This window comes from Odocoileus virginianus, chromosome 17 (assembly GCF_023699985.2).
Source record: "Odocoileus virginianus isolate 20LAN1187 ecotype Illinois chromosome 17, Ovbor_1.2, whole genome shotgun sequence".
In the NCBI taxonomy this organism is placed as follows: Eukaryota; Metazoa; Chordata; class Mammalia; order Artiodactyla; family Cervidae; genus Odocoileus; species Odocoileus virginianus.
The window spans coordinates 39,771,231-39,791,263 of NC_069690.1; the positions used below are offsets into that span (position 1 = coordinate 39,771,231).

At 42.3% G+C, this 20,033-nt stretch overlaps 1 protein-coding gene and 1 pseudogene across 10 annotated transcripts in view; both read left to right on the top strand.

Moving 5' to 3' along the window:
• BRCA1 (BRCA1 DNA repair associated) overlaps positions 1-19,117 on the top strand; it is a 70,154-nt gene extending 51,037 nt beyond the window's left edge. For all 10 annotated transcript variants that reach the window (XM_020886528.2, XM_070479446.1, XM_020886530.2 and 7 more), the window contains 8 exons: positions 1,353-1,440; positions 3,678-3,755; positions 4,248-4,288; positions 9,239-9,322; positions 14,669-14,723; positions 16,268-16,341; positions 16,971-17,031; positions 17,895-19,117. In XM_020886528.2, coding sequence (XP_020742187.2) covers positions 1,353-1,440; positions 3,678-3,755; positions 4,248-4,288; positions 9,239-9,322; positions 14,669-14,723; positions 16,268-16,341; positions 16,971-17,031; positions 17,895-18,019 — 606 coding nt within the window. In that variant the 3' untranslated portion in view covers positions 18,020-19,117. The remainder of the gene's footprint in view (positions 1-1,352; positions 1,441-3,677; positions 3,756-4,247; positions 4,289-9,238; positions 9,323-14,668; positions 14,724-16,267; positions 16,342-16,970; positions 17,032-17,894) is intronic.
• On the top strand, positions 13,139-13,603 carry LOC110132924 (large ribosomal subunit protein eL28 pseudogene; annotated as a pseudogene).
• Positions 19,118-20,033: the final 916 nt, after the last annotated feature.

The window sequence follows — 20,033 nt, forward strand, 5'->3', positions numbered from 1 at the left end:
GCAAAAAGTAAGCTATGTCTGCCCTAGTAGAGATAGTGAATCTCATCAATAATGTGAGAATTCTCACCTCATAACCATGTGCCCAGAATAGCTATTTGCTCTAAAAATTCATACGTATGTCTGATAATGTTGCTTTTGGTCTTTTGCCAACACATCTAAAATTCCCATTTATTCATTGAAAATTAGCATTTCTCATTCCTTTGTTTTGTGAGATCAGCTTTTCAGAGGAGGCTAAAATGATCTAATCTTTCTTGCCCTGGGCAATCCCGAACTGCATATTAGATTCTAAGTGGCTTGGAAACTGTTGTCTTTAAACAAGCAAAGAGGAAAACTTTTCAGCTCTATTCAGATTTGCTGAAGTGTGGTAAATTTATTATGAAAGCTTCTGACTGTATTATACATGATTAATTCTGAAGCCCATATTAAGATGATTTTTTCAGCAGTTGCTCTTCTAACTGAACACTGTTTCAGGGCTGGGATTTCAGCAATTAATCAGTTCAGAATTGCTAATGATCCCGGCAGAGGGCAGTGGCAAAAGAGGGAGGATGTCATTAACTTCTCCAGCTTGTCTTTTTCAGTGCCCTGTGGCAGTATGGAGTGAGGCAGCATGAAAGAAAGTTGCCAGGCCTCCATTGCAGTCTCGTGGCACCCATTAATACTGGCGTGGGTGGTGGTGGCTAGTCAATGATGACCCTTAGTAAACAAAGTTATTTACCAAGCAGTAGCTGCTAATTATGTCAGCTGTGTCCATAATGGATCTGGTTAATTTCTTTTACTGCCTATTGGTTTTTTTATTTGGTTGCTAGATAATAACTCAAAGGCTCTAGATTTCTTTTGGGGAGAGTGTGTGTCTCTTCCAATCCTTCTCCTTAAGAGGAATTGATAGATTTGTATTAATGTTTAGAAGCATCTTGACTTGAATATTTTGAAACTGTCACCAGGGTGAATCTAGTTCTTTATAAGCCACTTATCTGAGCATAACTTTCTGTATAGGCTAGTTAACCCTCAGCTTACAGATTCATCAATCTAAATTATAGTGTAAAAGGGTGTCATTCCACAAAGAAACTGTCTTAGGGAATCAAATGATATCTGCATATCTGTTATTAAAGGGAAAATTAATATTATTTTGAATCTTTTGTTATAATTCCATGTCTGCTAGCACAAACTACTTCAGAATTTCTTCCTCTGATTTGTACATAATTTTTATTAAATTACTATTTATTTTGAGACTTCATATTAGAATAAAGAGGGTGTACTTTTTATGAGAAAAAACGGAAATTCAAAACTGGGCTAATTCTCAAGCTGTGTCCTAGGGGTCATTTATTATAATGTAATATTTGGTTTGGTTTCAGATGCTTGTGCAGAAATTTGCCAGAAAACATCACGTCACTTTAACTAATCTAATTACTGAAGAGACTACTCATGTCATTATGAAAACAGGTATACCAAGAGCCTTTACAAAATATGCTATATCTGTTGTGTAAAACTACTTGAAGAAATGGGAGTATTTGTTAAGCATAGCATGAATGATCCTCTTCCAATAGTCAGGCAGTTGTTACCTGATGAAAGAAAAATAATAGTTTTGCTATTTCCTGAACCTCTTTTATTTGGAGTTAATATTGGAGAGTGATAAGCCGGAACGATGAGTCACTTCTAGTCCACCCTGCCTGGACTACACTATGTGAGGGCTTTCTGGGTAGGACAGAGCCCAAGTCCTAGAGAAACACATGGGGCAAAGAGGGAAATGAGTAGAAGTGAAATCTGCTTATTCAAAATCCAGGTGGTTGGAAACCCTGGCTCCATGTCCACTCCATGTCCTCACTCCACTCCAACTCTAGTTTCAGTGTGGTTGAGAGTTTTTCAGGGAACAAGTCCAGTTATTGTTCTGAGATACCCTAGCATATGAAAAAGGAAAAAGAAAGGAAAAATTCATTTGTCCAACACCTTCCCCTTTTAAAATCTTAAGTTTGACTTATGTGATGACAAGGGAGACCTCAGAGGCTTTTAGTTGACTGAAGGTAAATGTGAGTAAACATTTCAGGGCCACTAACAAAAGTTCATTTGAAATTGGGCCTTACTGATACAAGTCTAACACCAGAGCAAGTGAGGTGATGAGCCTGACACCCCCCCACACACACACAACCCCGCCCCCTCTAGAGCAAGCTCCTGGAAGATATGTGCTCTATTTTGAGCACCATGCTTTCTTTTCACACTGGTCCCTGACAACAGTTTATCCAGAGGTAGATGAAGAGGATGGGGAAAGGGAATTCAGAGCAATGTCATTTGAAGAAGAAATGAAGAAATAAGAAGACCTAAGGAAACAAGACAAGTGTCTTGAAATATCTGAAGAGTTGTTGTCTGGAAAAGGAGTTAGGCTCACTCATGGGCTCTAGAAAGCAAAGACGGGTTCCTGTGGCAAACAGAAGATGCAGGTTGAAGCACGCCTCTTAAAACCTTCCTAACAAAATGGATTCTGTAGTCCTCTCTGAGGTTTTTCTGTTCATACAACTGTAGGTTCTTGAGCATGGGGTCAAGACTCCTTGGCAGGGACACATTGCCTTAAAACCTCTAAGAGCTTAGGTTTCTACTGTATTAAGATTGTACCACAGGGACAGAGGATAATGCTCACAGGAACCAGACACCAAAACAAGGTACCGTGAACTAAGTACTGTTTTAGAGATGAAAATCTTTAAACTTGAATATGTCTTAAGCTATAGGTTTGGATCAAGGCTGCTGATAGGTGAAAAGAAAACTTTAAAATGCACATTAACTTGAAAGTGGTTCAAGTCTTTAAACTCAAAGGCAGTAATACATTTGTTGCTTTTAAACTAGAAATGACCTAAAATTTCTGGGTTTAAAACATATTATTAAATCAACCTTCACAGCAGTTAAACAAAAAGCTTTAAAAATTGTGGGTGGGGGGTGGGGGGGTGGCGGAGATTTTTTTTAATTTGTGGAGAATTTGGTTAGGAAGAACAGCAGTTGCTGCTCCCAGCAGATGGCCTGCTGTGTTCAGGATTTAGTTAAATACATTTCTCCTGTTTAAAACTAAGTGTTCTTTCCTGAGTTCTCTTAGTCCTTCACAGGGGCCTTTAAAACACTAAAAAATAAACAGAAACGATTCTTCAGCTGCTTTCTAAAATACTTAGGTTGAAAAGAGGATAACTATGAAAATACTTTTTTTTTTGGTCGCTTGCAGGGGAATTAGGAATTAGGGTTAGGATTCCCCAAGTAGAAGTTCTAGGGTTAAAAATTAATCGCTTACATTGACATTTCAAATTTAGGATTTCAATAATACTTTTTCTTCTCCTTTCACATGTACCATCCAGTAAAATAGATCTTCCCTGTCTACACATATCAATACTACCAACATAGGTAATTCCTTGAGCACAATGACAGACACCTTTAACTGGTCTTGGCATGTAGAAAATAGGGCTGACATTTCCCATGGTCTTGCCTTCCTATCAGCCTTTTCCAAACTTCCAAAGATCCACACTGGCTGGTTAGAATTACGAGTGCTTTCAGCCTTTGAGTCTACCACCAGAGGTGTTGAAATCATCCATCCAGACTGATCTCAATAGTCTAAGGAGCCTGGGGTGCTGCTTCAGCTTCTTAATGGCAGCCTTTCCTAATTTTGTTTTAAACTTCTAATCCTTTGGATGTTTTCCATTTTGCAGATCCTGAGTTTGTGTGTGAACGGACACTGAAATATTTTCTGGGAATTGCAGGAGGAAAATGGGTAGTTAGCTATTTTTGTAAGTACCATATAATTTTTCCCCTCCTCCCTTTAACACCTCCGAATTGCATTTTGACACCTAACATTTTAACACCTAAGGTTTTTGCTGATGCTGAATCTGAATTAAGGAAAGGTCTTTAACGGTAACACTGAACTAATTTTTATCTTTAGCACATCTGTCTTTGTTCAGATACGATGGTGATGTAGGGGGAAATGTTTTTCTTTGATAACTAATAGGACCTAATCTGCTCCTGGCAATGTTAAGCATAAAAACTAGGGATTATTCAATTGTAGGTAGAAATCCACATGCAGCAAGCACTTTTATAATGTTAAATTAAGCATCAACAATCTCTCTAGAAGGAAGTCTATTAAGGAGCTGTGGTTTTACAAAGAGAGGATCTCTATTCAGTGTTATTTCTCCCACACTGTTATGTGAATCACTTCACCATCCACCTCCATGAAAGGAGGTCTTCTGCTCATGCGTAACCTGTCTTTTCTGTGATCTCTTCAGGGGTCATCCAGTCTATTAAAGAAAGAAAGATGCTGGATGAGGTAGGTACTCTATTTTACAAACTAATCAGAGAGACTTTATACCTTTGAGTCATACAGTCACCAAAAATTTATCTGCTTCCTGCCTTGCGCTACTTTCTAAAGATTTTCTTTGACAATATGGATCATCAAGAGTTATGCAGGGATTTCCGTAGTGATCCAGTGGTTAAGAATTTGCTTTCCAATGCAGGCAATGCGGGTTCAATCCCTGGTTGGGGAACTAAGATCCCATATTCCGCTGGGCAACTAAGCCTGCACACTGCAACTAGAGAAAACCCACGCACTGCAGTGAAGACCCAGTGCAGCCCCCCAGAAAGAAAAAAAGAGTTATGCAGAGCAAACTAGGAAATTGTGTTCTCACTCATTTGTTTCAATAGAAACAATCCTTTCCTCAGAGAAAAGAAAAGGAATTTATAAAGTAGCAAACAAAGATTCATAAGCAGGAGAAACAGGCCCACCTAAATCTTACACGCATACATACACTTTTGTAGAAAACTCATTCACAGTTGAAGAAGAATCCTTCATATTAACATGCAGATGTTTAGAAATATTAACATGTGTCTGTTTAGAAATCTGATTCCTTCAAAGAGATTTTACTCTTTGATACTGAGAACAGTGAGAGGTAAATAAGATAGAGCATAGGAGGAAGAATAATTTTAGCACAGCCATGTTAGAGCTGCTGGTGACAACAATCAGGCAAAATAAAATTACCACAAAACAGTTTTAAACTATTACACACTATTCAGCATGTTTATAATTAATTAATTGACATTTCTATTGGTTTTAACTTTCAGTGACATATTATTGGGAGCCTACTATCACTGGGCACCAGGGATACAGCAGAAAGCAAGACTGATAGGCCCCTGCTCTGGTGGGATAAATGTTCATTGCGGGGTGGGAGATACACCATAAATAAATAGATAAAGATATGTTTAAATATCAATAAACACTATAAAGAAATATATAGAACAGTAGACTGGCAGTTGACTGGGGACAGAGGTTGACTATTAATATTTAGGTAAAGAGACCCAAGAAGCTTTCTGAAAAGCTTGAGCTGAGACCTAAGAAACAAGAAAGAATTGGCCTTGAAAAATTTAGGGAACAAATGTTATAGGCAGAGGACAGCAAACATAAAGGTCTTAAGAAAGGAATGAGCTTGGTTTGTTCAAGAAAAACAGGCCAGGGGGGAACTTCTCTGGTGGTCCAGTGGCTAAAACTCTGCACTACCAATTCAGGGGGCCCAGGTTCAGTCCTTGGTCAGGGAACTGGATCTCACATGCTGCAACTAAGGGTTCACATGCTGCAGCTGAAGATTGTAGGTCCTGTGTGCTGCAACTAAGACCCAGTGCAGCCAAATAAATAAATATTTTAAAAAAGAAAGAAAAATGAGCCAGTATAGCTGAGGAGTTGGTGAATCTTATGTAGGCAGCTGAGGTTAGACAAGAGGTTGGAGAAGGTCATAGACTAGGGCCAGATTTGGTGTGAGTCATGGTGAAGAGTTTGAATGTTATCTGTACAGTAATGAGGCCCGGAAATGGTAAGAAGAGTTTAGTTTGAGATGGTTGGAAATAAGACTTACTAATAGGTTAAATTGGAGGATGGGGTAAAGAAAGGAATTGAGGGGGTAATGCTTAAATTTTTGTCCTGAATAATGAAGTGGATGTTCAGTCGCTCAGTCATGTCCAACTCTTTGCCACCCATGGACTGCAGCACGCCAGGCTTCCCTGTTCATCACCAACTCCCAGAGTTGCTCAAACTCATGTGCATTGAGTTATCCAACCATCTCATCCTCTGTCATCCCCTTCTCCTCCTGCCTTCAAACTTTCCCAGCATCAGTGAGCCAGTTTTTTGCATCAGGTGGCCAAAGTATTGGAGTCTCAACTTCAGCATCAGTCCATCCAATGAATATTCAGGACTGATTTCCTTTAGGATGGACTGGTTTGATCTCCTTGTAGTCCAAGGGACTCTCAAGAGTTTTCTCCAACACCACAGTTCAAAAGCATCAATTCTTCTGCACTCAGCTTTCTTTATGGTCCAACTCTCACATCCATACATGACTAGTGGAAAAACCATAGCTTTGACTAGATGGACTTTTGTTGGCAAAGTAATGTCTCTGCTTTTTAATACGCTGTCTAGGTTGGTCATAGCTTTTCTTCCAGGAGCAAGCGTCTTTTAATTTCATGGCTGCAGTCACCATCTGCAGTGGTTTTGGAGCCCAAGAAAATAAAATTTGTCACTGTTTTCATTGTTTCCTCATCTGTTTGCCATGAAGTGATGGGACCAGATACCATGATCTTTGTTTTTTGAATGCTGAGTTTTAAACCAGCCTTTTCACTCTCTTTCATTTTCATCGAGAGCCTCTTTAGTTCTTCACTTTCTGCCATAAGGCTGGTGTCATCTGCTCATCTGAGGTTATTGATCTTTCTCCCAGCAATCTTGATCCACCTTGTGCTTCATCCAACCCAGCATTTCTCATGACATACTCTGCATATAAGTTAAATAAGCAGGGTGACAGTATACAGCCTTGATGTACTTCTTTCCCAATTTGGAACCAGGTTGTTGTTCCATACCTAGTTCTAACTGTTGCTTCTTGACCTGTATACAGATTTCTCAGGAGGCAGGTTAGGTGGTCTGGTATTCCCTTCTCTAAGAATTTTCCACAGTTGGTTGTGATCCATACAGTCAAAGGCTTTGGTATAGTCAGTAAAGCAGAAGTGGATGTTTTTCTGGAACTCTCTTGCTTTTTTTCTATGATCCAACGAATGTTGGCTTTTTTTTTTTTCTTTTTGAATGTTGGTAATTTGAACTCTGTTTCCTCTGCCTTTTCTAAATCCAGTTTGAACACCTGGGAAGTTCTTGGTTCATGTACTGTTGAAGCCTCGCTTGGAGAATTTTGAGCATTTCTTTGCTAGTGTGTGAGATGAGTGCAGTTGTATGGTAGTTTGAACATTCTTTGGGATTGGAATGAAAACTGACCTTTTCCAGTCCTGTGGCCACCGCTGCATTTTCCAAATTTGCTGGCATATTGAGTGCCGCACTTTGACAGCATCATCTTTTAGGATTTGAAATAGCTCAACTGGAATTCCAACACTTCCACTAGCTTTGTTCCTAGTGATGCTTCCTAAGGCCCACTTGACTTCGCATTCCAGGATGTCTGGCTCTAGGTGAGTGATCACACCATCGTAGTTATCTGGGTCATGAAGACCTTTTTTGTATAGTTATTTGTGTATTCTTGCCACCTCTTCTTAATATCTTCTGTTTCTGTTAGGTCCATATTGTTTCTCTCCTTTATTGTGCCCATCTTTTCATGGAATGTTCCCTTGGTATCTCTGATTTTCTTGAAGAGATCTCTAGTCTTTCCCATTGTATTGTTTTCCTCTATTTCTTTGCATTGATCACTGAAGAAGCCTTTCTTATCTCTCCTTGCTATTCTTTGGAATTCTGCATATCTAAATATGCAGGGTATATCTTTCCTTTTCTCCTTTGCCTTTAGCTTCTCTTCTTTTCTCAGCTATTTGTAAGGCCTCCTCAGGCAACCTTTGCCTTTTTGCATTCCATTTTCTTGGGAATCACACCTCCTGTACAATTGTCAGGAACCTCTGATTGTCAGGAACAGTGAAGTAAATGTTAGTGATGTTTGTTAGATAAGGAAGACTTGAGGGAAGAGCATGTTGGGAGGGGGAGGAGTGAGAGGCAGGAGTAGAATCAAGAGCTCTGTTTTATTTATTTATTTTTAATTATTTATTTATTTATTGTCAGCTGCTCTGGGTCTTCAGGAGAGCAAGGCTACTGTCTAGTTTTGGTGCACAGGCTTCTCACTGCAGTAGCGTCTCTCGTTGCAGCTGGCGCGCTCTAAGGTGCAGGCTCAGTACTTGCGGCTCACAGGCTCAGTTGCTCAGAGGCATGTAGGATCTTCCTGAGCTGGTATCCCCAGCCTCGCAAGGCAGATTCTTAACTACTGGACCACCAGGGAAGCACCATGAGCTCTGTTTTAGATGCGTGGGTTTGGGGAGTTATGTTGTGTGACACCCAGATAGAGAGGTTAGTAGACACAGGGGTATGGTGAGGACTGTTAATTTTAGTGTCATCTTCAACTAGATGACCTATTTATTGCTAGACTCTTCTCATTTACATGACCAGGAAATATTCGTAGTTCTTTTTTTTTTGGCCATACCAGGCAGCATTTGAGATTTTAGTTCCCCAACTGGGATGGAACCTGTGCCCCTTGCACTGGAAGCAGAGTCTTAACCACTGGACCACAGGAAAGTCCCCAGAGTTATTTCACCTAAAAACAGCCTGTGGTTATACTCATGACTTTATTTTTCTTTGTAATACTCTTAGCAACAGATGTGGTCCCTGACAATCTGAGTTTCAGAAAGAATTGTTTGTAAGCATTCTTTTCCCCAAATTCTCCCAAAACCTCTCTAATCTGATTAGTCTTTATTTCCTCATCCTTGACCAGTCAAAATATGATTATGAAAAGCCTCTTTCTTCAGTATATTAAATGTATATTTTATCATTTTGGTTTCATTAACTGTACATCTCTCAACGGGAAACCTGAGAAGCCCTTACTTCTTTAGATGATAATACAGATTGATTTAAAAGATCAGGAATTCTCCAGTTATCTTTAAACAGCCCAGTATTAGCAGTTTAATCTAAATGCTAAGTGAATGTTTTGAGAGGAGATAGATGTTCAAAATTAAAATACATCAAGTCCCAGTGAGGTGAAAAGCCAATCGTTAGTTTCTGTCCAGAAAGATTGGCTTCAGTGAATTGATTTCAGCAGCTGAAATGCTGGTCATTTCATTCATTCTACCAAAAAGCATGATTTTGGGGGAAGGGGGTCAAAACTGCCTGGCAATACATTCCTTAAATATGACATATCTCCTCTGTTTCCATTGAAGGAAGCTTCTTTTTCTCTGACCCCTGTGGTTTGGGTTTGGTTTCTTTCAGCATGATTTTGAAGTCAGAGGAGATGTTGTCAATGGAAGAAACCATCAAGGCCCAAAGCGAGCAAGAAAATCCCAAGACAAGAAGGTAAAGCTTTTCTCCCCAGCGTTGACAAAAAGCCCACCCACTCCTCTGCATTCCGACCCGCTCCAAGGAGATGGTCTGATTCATTTTGTAAGGGGCCTTATAGATACTGCTAGAACACCAAGTAGGTGCATTCATAATAGGTTTTTTGTTTTTTAGCTTTCCTAACCCAACAAAGTAAATAAGTACAGTCATTCCTCAGTACCCTTGGGGAATTGGTACCAGGACACCCTGCAGATAACCAAAATCCAAGGATGTTCAAGTCCCTTTTTAAAAATGATGTAGCGTTTGCATATAATATCCTCCCATATATTGTTTTTAAATTTTTGCTTTGTTTACTGTGCTCAGACTTTCTCCAGTTGTTTGCTATGCTCAGACTTTCTCTAGTTGCAGCGGGTCTTTCTCTTTTGGTGACTTCTCTTGTTGCAGAGCATGGGCTCTAGGGCATGTATGCTTCAGTAGTTTTATCTCATGGGCTCTAGAGATCAGGCTCAGTAGCTGTGGTGCCCAGGCATAGTTCCCTCAAGACATGTGGGATCTTCCCAGAGCAGGGACCAAACCCGTGTCCCTCCTACTGGCAGGCAGATTCTTAACACTGAACCACCAGGGAATTCCATTTCCCATATACTTTAAATCAACTCTAGATTACTTCAAATACCTAGTACCGTGTAAATGCTATATAAATAGTTGCCAAAAAGCAAGTTCAAATTTTGCTTTTTGGAACTTTGTAGAAAAAAAGTTTTATGGTTTTTTTTTTTTTTTTTTTTAAATATTTTCCATTGACAGTTGATTAAATCTGGACACAGAACTTGCTGGATCCAATAAGGCACTGGGCCAACTGTATTATCTGTTTTATAAATGAGAGAGCTTAGAGGTTTAGAGAAGTTATGTAATTTGGATTTCATTCTAGGGTGAAAATCTTAGGGTGATAAAATGGCAGAGCTGGCATTTGAGATAGATGTGAACCTAAAACCTTTGCACTTTCTCGTTCGTGGTGATGTTTCTCTACAGCAGTGTAGTAAGTGCGGTGAGAGGGGTGTACCCAGTGCTGTCTGGGAAGCATAGAAGAGGAAGTGATAATCATTAACAACATCTATGCCATGTTCACTATATCCAGGGACTGCTAATTAATTAAGAATTTTACAGCAACTCTAGGAAGCATGTACTATAATTATGCCTATTTTATAGATGAGAAAATTAAGGCTTAAAGAGATTGAGTGAATTCCCCAAGCTCACACAGCTAGTTGTGAGCCCAACTAGAAGCTGAACCCCTGCAGTCTACTTCTCAAATCTGACTCTTAATGACAACACTGTAGTTTCCTGGCATCTTATAGGAGGTTTCATACAGGAGGAAAATTAATTATTCTAACAACTTTACAAATAAAACACTATAGGCCCAGGAAGATTCAGTGACTTTCTTCCCCAGATCATACCGTTGTGGATGATATAGCCAAAATTATGTCATTCTCTCAGGGAGAAATCCAGGCAAGATTTCACACTTTCAGAAAGACACACGTACCCCAGTATTCATTGCAGCACTATTTACAATAGCCAGGACAAATCGATAAGTGAGTGGATGAAGAGGATTTGGGGTGTGTATATACACAATGGAATATTACTCACCCATAAAAAGGAATGGAATTGGGTCATTTGTAGTGATGTGGATGGACCTGGAGTCTATCATATAGAGGGAAGTCAGAAAGAGAAAAAGAAATATTGTATATTAATGCAAATGCAAATGTATGGAATCCAGAAAAATGGTACTGCTGAGCCTGTTTGCAGGGCAGGGGTAGAGATGCAAACGTAGAGAATGGACATGTGGACACAGTGCAGGAAGGGGAAGGTGAAATGAATGGGGAGAGTAGCATTGACATATATACACTACCATGTGTAAAATAAAGAGCTAGTGGGAAGCTGCTGTATACACAGGGAGCTCAGCTCAGTGCTCTGTGATGACCTAGAGGGGTGGAATGGGCTGGGGAAATGGGAGGAAGTTTCAAGAGGGAGGGGATATATATATACACACACACACACATATATAGCTGATTCATGTCATTGTGCAGCAGAAACTAACACAACACTGTAAAGCAGTTATACTCCAACTTAAAAAAAAAAGAAAAAGATTTCACACCTGCCTGTGAGGCCTGAGCTGGCTGCTCTCAGGTCACTGACTGAGCACTGATGCTCCTGTCTGCATTCCCTCCTTTTCCAAGTGTGCACCGTGGGCATCTCAGAACATCCCCATACAGAGCACCTCCTGTTCCTTTATAGGACTTGAGAGACAGCCAACAGAGATGCTTTTCTGAGGAAAACTGCTTTGGGAGATGAGCACAGCTCAAGCCCTGGAGCTCAGAAACCCTTGCGGTTGGCACCCTTTGAGTGATGCCAAGAAAAGTTGCTGCCCTGTTTCTCCTCCTGCTTGGGCCCCAGGGCAGCTCTGTGTGAGCTAGTCAGTTGTTTTTATTCCACTGGATGCAAGGCAGAATCAGCACCAGATTCTTCCCTCCTTCAAAGGAAAGTCCAGCGTTTGGAGTTTTGTCCTGCATTTGGGATGGCAGTGACAGAACGTGCTGGTCAAAGTAATGTTGTTCATAAGACACCAAGTGTCACCGTAGTGTTTCCTTGCGGAAGAGAAATGTATTTGAAGAAGTGAAATTTCAGATTTCTTATCTCATAACTAGACATCCTCATCAGTGAATGTCAGCCTGGATGTTGACATCCAGAATGGAATTAGGAATTAGAATTCCTAATCTTTTGTACTATTTGCAGCAACATTTGGCTCCAGTGGGGCTTCCCTGGTAGCTCAGTTAGTAAAGAATCCACCTGCAATGCAGGAAACCCTGGTTTGATTCCTGGGTTGGGAAGATCCACTGGAGAAAGGATAGGCTACCCACTCCAGTATTCTTGGGCTCCCTCGTGGTTCAGCTGGTAAAGAATCCACCTGCAATGTGGGAGACCTGGGTTGGAGATCTGGGTTCAATCCCTGTGTTGGGAAGATCCTCTGGAGATGGGAACAGCTACCCACTCCAGAATTCTGGCATGGAGAATTCCATGGACTCTATAGTCCATGGGGTCGCAAAGAGTCAGACACGACTGAGTGACTTTCACTTCACTTCACTTGGCTCCAGCTGGCCGTCTGGAGACAACTTTTAGCATCATAAACATGTAGGTCCTGCCAACAGGTTTGGGATGCAGCTTATTTGTAGAGATAGTAAGAATGGCACAGATGGAGGTTGTCATTTATAGCAGAAGCAGACTTGTCCTGTTGTCTGTCCTTATTCCTCTGGCTGAGGTTAAAGTGGAAGGGAGGGGAGGAAGGAGAGAGGTGAGCATTTCCTAAAAGGCCGACATGTGTTTTTAGCTTTCTGATTTTTCTCTGCTCCAGTCTCTTGAAGCCATGTGAGTTCTGCTGCTACTGCTGTCGCCTCAGTCGTGTCTGACTCTGTGCAACCACATAGATGACAGCCCACCAGGTTCTGCCGTCCCTGGGATTCTCTAGGCAAGAACACTGGAGTGGGTTGCCATTTCCTTCTCCAATGCATGAAAGTGAAAAGTGAAAGTGAACTAGCTCAGTCGTGTCCGAGTCTTAGCAACATCATGGACTACAGCCCACCAGGCTCCTCCGTCCATGGGATTTTCCAGGCAAGAGTACTGGAGTGGGGTGCCATTGCCTTCTCCATGTGAGTTCTAGGCCGAGACAATTTTCATTTTAGTGGAATAAGGAGAAAGAAGGAGGGTCAGAAGAGAACACAGGCTACCTAAATCGTATGTATCCAGCCAACCAGCACAATTTCGACTTTTTCTTTAAAATGATACCTAATTCCTTCACTAAGAACCTATGCCAAAGCATGGGTAAGAATTTGCTTGTCTGAGACGTATAGCACCGAGCCGAATAACCTGAAGGCGCGCAACTCCTTTCGCTACAATGGGCTCATTCACCGCAAGACCGTGGGCGTGGAGCCGGCGGCGGACGGCAAAGGGGTCGTGGTGGTGATGAAGCGGAGATCCGGCCAGCGCAAGCCGGCCACTTCCTACGTGCGGACCACCATCAACAAGAACGCCCGGGCCACCCTCAGCAGCATCCGACACATGATCCGGAAGAACAAGTACCGCCCGGATTTGCGCATGGCCGCCATCCGCAGAGCCAGCGCCATCCTGCGCAGCCAGAAGCCTGTGATGGTGAAGAGGAAGCCGAGCCGTCCCACCAAGAGCTCCTGAGCCTCTGGCCTCCCCTCCCCAGAGCAATAAAGCTGTCAGCAGCCTCCTCCAAAAAAAAAAAAAGAATTTGCTTGTCTGGAAAGAGTCGCCACCAGCCACACAAAGTTGTTTACATTGTAATTAACTAAAATTAAATAAAATAGGAAGTTCAGTTCCTCAATCATCCTGGTCACATTTCAAGTGCTGGTTAGCTCCAGGTAACTCACTAAAGCAAATATAGAACATTTCCACCATCACAGAAAGTTCTTTGGACAGTCTGTCGAGTACTGTGAGTAGAAGAGGTACCTACAAGTTACAGTGTGATCTTTGTCTCCTGATATTTATGCAGTCAGCTTAGTGGAGAGAGGCAGAATCAGCCTTCAGTTTCAGATTAAAGACAACTTGGGTTGCCTAAAGGAACAATGGCCATTCGAAGAGCAGTGTGAAGGCAGGAGCAGATGTTCTGGGACTAGAAGAAAAGGAGCATGTACACATAAAATAAACCTCTCTGGCATTTAGGGTCAGGTCATGCTCCCCATGGCATGTGGGATTTTAGTTCCCCAACCAGGGACTGAACCCTTGCCCCCTGTTTTGTACTGACTTATCAAGTCTGGATAGACATCAAACTTCAGATGATAACTTGAATCTTTTGCCATCCAAGCCTTTTCTTAAACATAAAGGAGGACCAGTTTTTTTCTTCTCATCTTACAAGAAGTATAGTTTACCTGCACAGGCCAGGGGAAAGCCTGGACCTGATTGGTAGCAAGGTGGGATGCTCAGCCCTTGAACGACAAAGAATGAATGTCTGTAGAGTAGATCGAATACATATAGCACTTAAATTCTTCTAAAATCCATCAGTGTTCTGGACACTGGGCTGATTATCTCTGGAAAATAGCAGCAGAAATTATCAGGTGTTAAGGAAAAGTTCTTACTTTTGAGAGTCTCTATATTGCTTTGGGGGGGAAGTTGCTCCCCATGGCATGTGGGCTTTTAGTTCCCCAACCAGGGACCGAACCCCTGCCCCCTGTTTTGGAAGTGCCATCATAACCACTGGACCACCAGGTAAGTCCTCTATATTGCTTTTTATAAAATCCATATCTTTTACAGCAAATGTTTCTTTCTCTCCACCCCCCTGTCCCTCTTTTCTCCCAGATCTTCAAGGGCCTAGAGATCTGTTGCTATGGACCTTTTACCAATATGCCCACAGGTAAGAGAACTGCTGAATCCAACACCAACCTTTCCCCTACAGTATCATCACCTTATGGGGGTTCCCTCAGGTGGGTGAGATATTCTAGAGGTTATTCTCCTTCTCTACCACCCATCAGACAAAACTGCACCTAAATAGCCTATGGCAGGGAACTAGCCCAGTGCTCCTTCTCAAGAGCTAGAAGGCAGTGAAGAGCTAGTACACAGTATGCTCTGTGCTCAGTGGGATAGAGCGGCTTTTACTGCCCTTTGGTCTAAGAAAGGGGGAAATAATAAGTTAGGGAGAAGATGCCTTTTAGGCTTGTAAATGTCAAGAAAGAATCCTGCTCCTCCTAAACCATCTTTATTTGAAACAGAGACAAAAGCACAGCAGCTGCCTAAGCCCTGTGGGCCTGGTGCTCCACACAGGCCCAGAGCAGAGGAAGACTCTTCATGAACATTTTCTAATTAAATTTGATACTGAATGTAATGTTATGTTGAGAAGTGCTGTGGAGCTCAGCTCTGGAGTTGTGCAGCGCTGAGGTTCTGAGGTGTATATAGATTTGGTTCGTTCTTTTGCAGACAGAGGCTCTCTGGCTACCCAGCTTTGCCTCTGTAACCACTTCTGTCCCAGGGATTAGGTCCTCCTACTCCCCTGAGGGAGAGATGAGCAAAACCTGGCAAAGTAATTTTGCTTTTGTCTTTATTGTTTATGGATTGGATTTTTATGAAATTTCCAAGTGCCACTCAGAGCTTTCTCAGTGTTTCTGTACTTTGATATAATGAGAACCGGGGTCTCTAGCAGCTGTCATTTTGGAGGTGAGTTAATGGACCTCAGTGTACTCAGCCAAACAAGCAGGAGTATCTCAGCAATCCCTAGAAATGGACTGACTGATGGAAAAGAGAACTCGAAGCTGCCTGGAAGCCACCCAGCAGTCAGTTCTGCTGATTTTCCAGGTCCAAGTGGCATATCTCTACGATCTCTTCTGATTTTTCTTCCCCCAAGTGATTTGATTCCAGGTCGGCAGACGGCCTTTCCCCACCTGTGTGCTGAGTCTCTGTCCAGGGTGACTTGTATTTTTTTCTTGACTGAATGAATAATCTTCCCGTCTCTTGACATTTACAGTAATTACCACCAAGCCTGGTGCTCTCAGTGGCTGTGATTATCAATTACCAACACAGAATTAGGCAGGGAAGGAGGGATGGTGGGTGGGTATTTTTTTACAGTATCTTAGCCAGCAATTTAACAAATTAATGGAAATTAGATCCTTGATTTTTTTTTTTTTCTTCCAATGAGTTTCATTTGAGAGACTTCCAGACCTTATCTACCAAGTGGCCTTATGGATACTGATAAGCAAAGTAGGTAGTATATCAGTGGCAAATTAACTTACTTTGTAGAATTAGAATTTGTAGTTTAAGGCCTTTCTGTCCCTTTGGAGCAGCAGAACATGGACTCTCCCACTGAGAAGTTTTACTGTAAGCCTTCATCCAGAGGAGGATGGGGTAGAGAGCCCAGGTAAATGTGTAGATTACTGTGGTGATTTTGAGTCTAAATGTCCTGTTTAGATCAACTAGAGTGGATGGTGCAGCTGTGTGGGGCTTCTGTGGTGAAGGAGCCCTCGTCATTCACCCCAGGCCAGGTAAGTGGTGCCCTATCAGGGAGGATATATTATCCTGTCCTGAGGTTGAGCAAGACAGAACCCATCAGTCCCTAGGAAGAACCCATCAGTCCCTAGGAACCCCCCAATGTACTCTCAGGTGCCTCACCTCACCCTGACCCTTCTCTGATCTTGTACCTGTGCCAGAAGACTCTTTATTTCTAAGAGATAAGTGAGAACCTAAGAACTCCAGGTATTTAACACACCTAAGGGACGCTCTTTCCCTCTGTGTGCATGTGTGCTCAGTCGCTCAGTTTTATGCAACTCTGCGACCTCATGGACTGTAGCCCACCAGGCTCCTCTGTCCAAGAGATTCTCCAAGCAAGAATGCTGGACTGGGTTGCCATTTCCTCCAGGGGATCTTCCCAACCCAGGGATCAAACATGGGTCTCCTGCACGTCCTGCGTTGGCAAGCGAATTCATTACCACTGAGTCACCTGGGAAGCCATCTTTCCCTCTGACCCTTCCTTTTTACCATGTGCCCTTCTCCCTCATTTGTGTGGTCGCCCGCAGAGTAGTCTGCTTAAGCAAACCATTGAGAAGTGGTGAAGTGACTGTCACAAAAGTCCTGTTCTGATACCCTCAATGCTTTTTCCTTCCTGGGCATGCAGGGTACTCACCCAGTTGTGGTCGTGCAGCCAGATGCCTGGACAGAGGATGCTGGCTTCCATGGTAAGTCTCTGTAAGCCTTCATCCAGAGGAGTCTGGGGTAGAAGGTCCAGGTTAAGTGTGCAGATTAGTGTGGTGGTTTTAGGTCTAAATGTCCTGTTTGTATCAACTGGGTGGATGGCACCACCTGTAAGGGCCTCCAAAGGACCATAGGCTTGTACCTGCATCCTATGGGGCAGGATGCATTTTATTCAGTACAGATTACCCAGTGCTTGATTAACACGGTTCTCCGCACACTCTAGGTGCTCAATAAATATTTGTTGCATGAATGAATGAATGCTGAAATGTCCTTTCAAAAAGTGTTTATTTCGTATTTTAAAAGTAGTGCCTGAATTGTTTCCCTGGGGTGGGGGGTGGGGGTTAAATATGAAAATTCATCACATTAAATATAAATGAGCATAAACACAATAAAATAATCCCAGTAAGCCCAAGATCATCCACTTGGAGAGGATCACCAGAAAATTCTTCCAGGCCTCTGTGTGTGTGTCTGTGTATACACATGTATATTTTATACAGATGTGATCATGCTCATCAACTGTTTTGCTTTTTCACTTAAGATATTACAAACATGTTTCCACATCATTAAATTGCAATGCTGTTTTGCTGTCTCCGTTGATTTTTCCCTTAACAGATTGGAGCTCATGTTAATAAAGTTGCCAGAGGCTGTAGGCTTTTACCAGCAGTCACTCCTGGGCTTCAGAGTAAGGTTCTGTTAATACATCCTGAAGCATTGCTGAGGATCCATAATTTTGCTCCTGCCTGAGGAGCTCTACAAACTCATCCAATCAGTTGCCCCGAGTAGATTCAGAGTCTGGTCTGGGAAATGTGAACTGATACTAATCTCTGCTTCTGTTCTCTGTCCCCAGTGATCAGGCAGATGTGTGAAGCACCTGTGGTAACACGAGAGTGGGTACTGGACAGTGTGGCCCTCTACCATTGCCAGGAGCTGGACACATACCTGGTCCCCCAGGTCCCCCAGAGCTGGTGCTGATTCCAGCCAGCCGTGTATATTAGGGATAGGGCCTGTCTCTGCAGGACCCCAAGAATGAGCTTAAGAAATGGTCTTTTTCCAGGTCTAAAAAGCGCCTCTTCAGTACTTCCACAGCCCCGATTACTAAATATTTTATGTACATCAGCCTGAAAAGAACTTCTGGCTCTGCAAGGGTCGCTTAAAGATTTTCTGCTTCAGGTCTCCCTTTGAAATCTGCCATGAGCACAAAATTGTAGTAATTTTTCACCTGAAAAGAATTTAAAATCATTTAAACCTCACCAATTGAACAGGATGCTGATTCATTATTTATCAGCCCTATTCTTTGTCCGAGGGTGAGCTGGAGGCACAGAGTGGCTGGCCTCAGGAGAGTAGCTGGTTTCCCCAAATTTGTTTCTCAAAAACCTTGTGTTCTTAAAGGCCAAAAGTCATATCCTTCAATGGAAGGTGAGTGCTTGGGGATCTGTAACGTGACTTAAAATCAGAACAGTCCGAGGGCAGCTCTCAGGTGTTGGAGTGGAACACTGGGGAGTGAACCCAGAGGCAGGTAATGGATATAATATAAAATTTGAGGGTTATTTAGAAGAGAGGGGAGTCATACTGGCCCTTATCTCCTAAGGTCTGGGCCGTAGTTGTTGGATTTCTAAAGAATTTCTCAGCACTAATGTGCTCTAAAACAGAATCTTTTCAAGAACTGGTGTCCACAGAGTCTTCTAATTCCCCATTAGTAATAAATAAAATGTTTATTGTAGCTCTGATATATAACCCATTCCTCTTGAAATGTAAGATCTCTGATATGAATATTTCATGTCCGTAAGGTGACAGATCCCACCAGGAAAGGAGCTGTTTGCTTTCCTTGAGGTAATTTTTTTCCCTTTGCTCCCTGTTGCTGAACTGTACAGATTCATAAATAATTTTGTTTGCTGAAGGAAGAGAAAGTGTTTCATAAACTCATGATCCAGGACTTGTTTATAACTGTTGGAAGGACTAGGTCTTCCTTAGTCCCCCAGTGTGTGGGGCTGTAAAGACTTGATTGTACAAAATATGTTTTGTAAATGTTGTATTTTCACCTGCAAATAAACTTGGTAGCAAACACTTCCACCAAGTCTGATGGCTCACTTGCAGACTTGCTCAGCGCCTTTTCTCATTGTACGTTCATCTCCTCTATTGTAGTTTAGTTGCTAAGTCGTGGGTCCAACTCCTTGTGCCTCCATGGACTGTAGCCCATCAGGCTCCTCTGTCCATGAGATTTCCCAGGCAAGAATACTGGAGTGGGTTGCCATTTCCTTCTCCAGGGGATCTTCCCAACCCAACGATCCAACCCAAGTCTCCTGCATTGGCAGGCAGATTCTTCACCACTGAGCCACCAGGGAAGCCCCTCTCATCTGTTAAATGGGGGTAATAATAGTACCTACCTCCTAGGATTATCAAGGGGACTTCAAAATCTTATTGTACTTGTTTTGTGTTGCTGCCATAACAAATTGTCACTAATCTAGTGGCTTAAAACTACACCCATTTATTATCTCACAGTTCTGTAGGTCTGAAGTCCAAGTCAACTCAGCTGGTTTCTTTGTTTCAGGTTTCACAGGACTGTGTTTCTTCCCAGAGGCTCTGGGAATTAATGTTTCCAAATTCATTTCATGTTGTCCAAATTGTTCCTTGCAGTCTTATGACTGAGATATCTGTTCCTTGCTGGCTGTCAGCCAGAGGTCATCCTTAGCTTCTAGAGGTCACCCACATTCCAAACTCATGGCCTCTTACCTACATCTTCAGAAGCCAACACTGCCTGCTCAAATTGTCTCACTTACGGGATCTCTCTGACTCCGGCTTCTAACTCATAACTCCCACCAGAAAAATTTCTGTTTCTGGTAGGAGTGTACCCACCAGGTAATCCAGGGTGATCTCCCTATCTTAAGGTCCATAACCATAATTAAAGTTTCAAAGTCCCTTCACAGCAGCACCTAGCTTAGTGCTTGATTGATAACCCCTGGGGCCAGAAATCCAGGGAGGACATCTT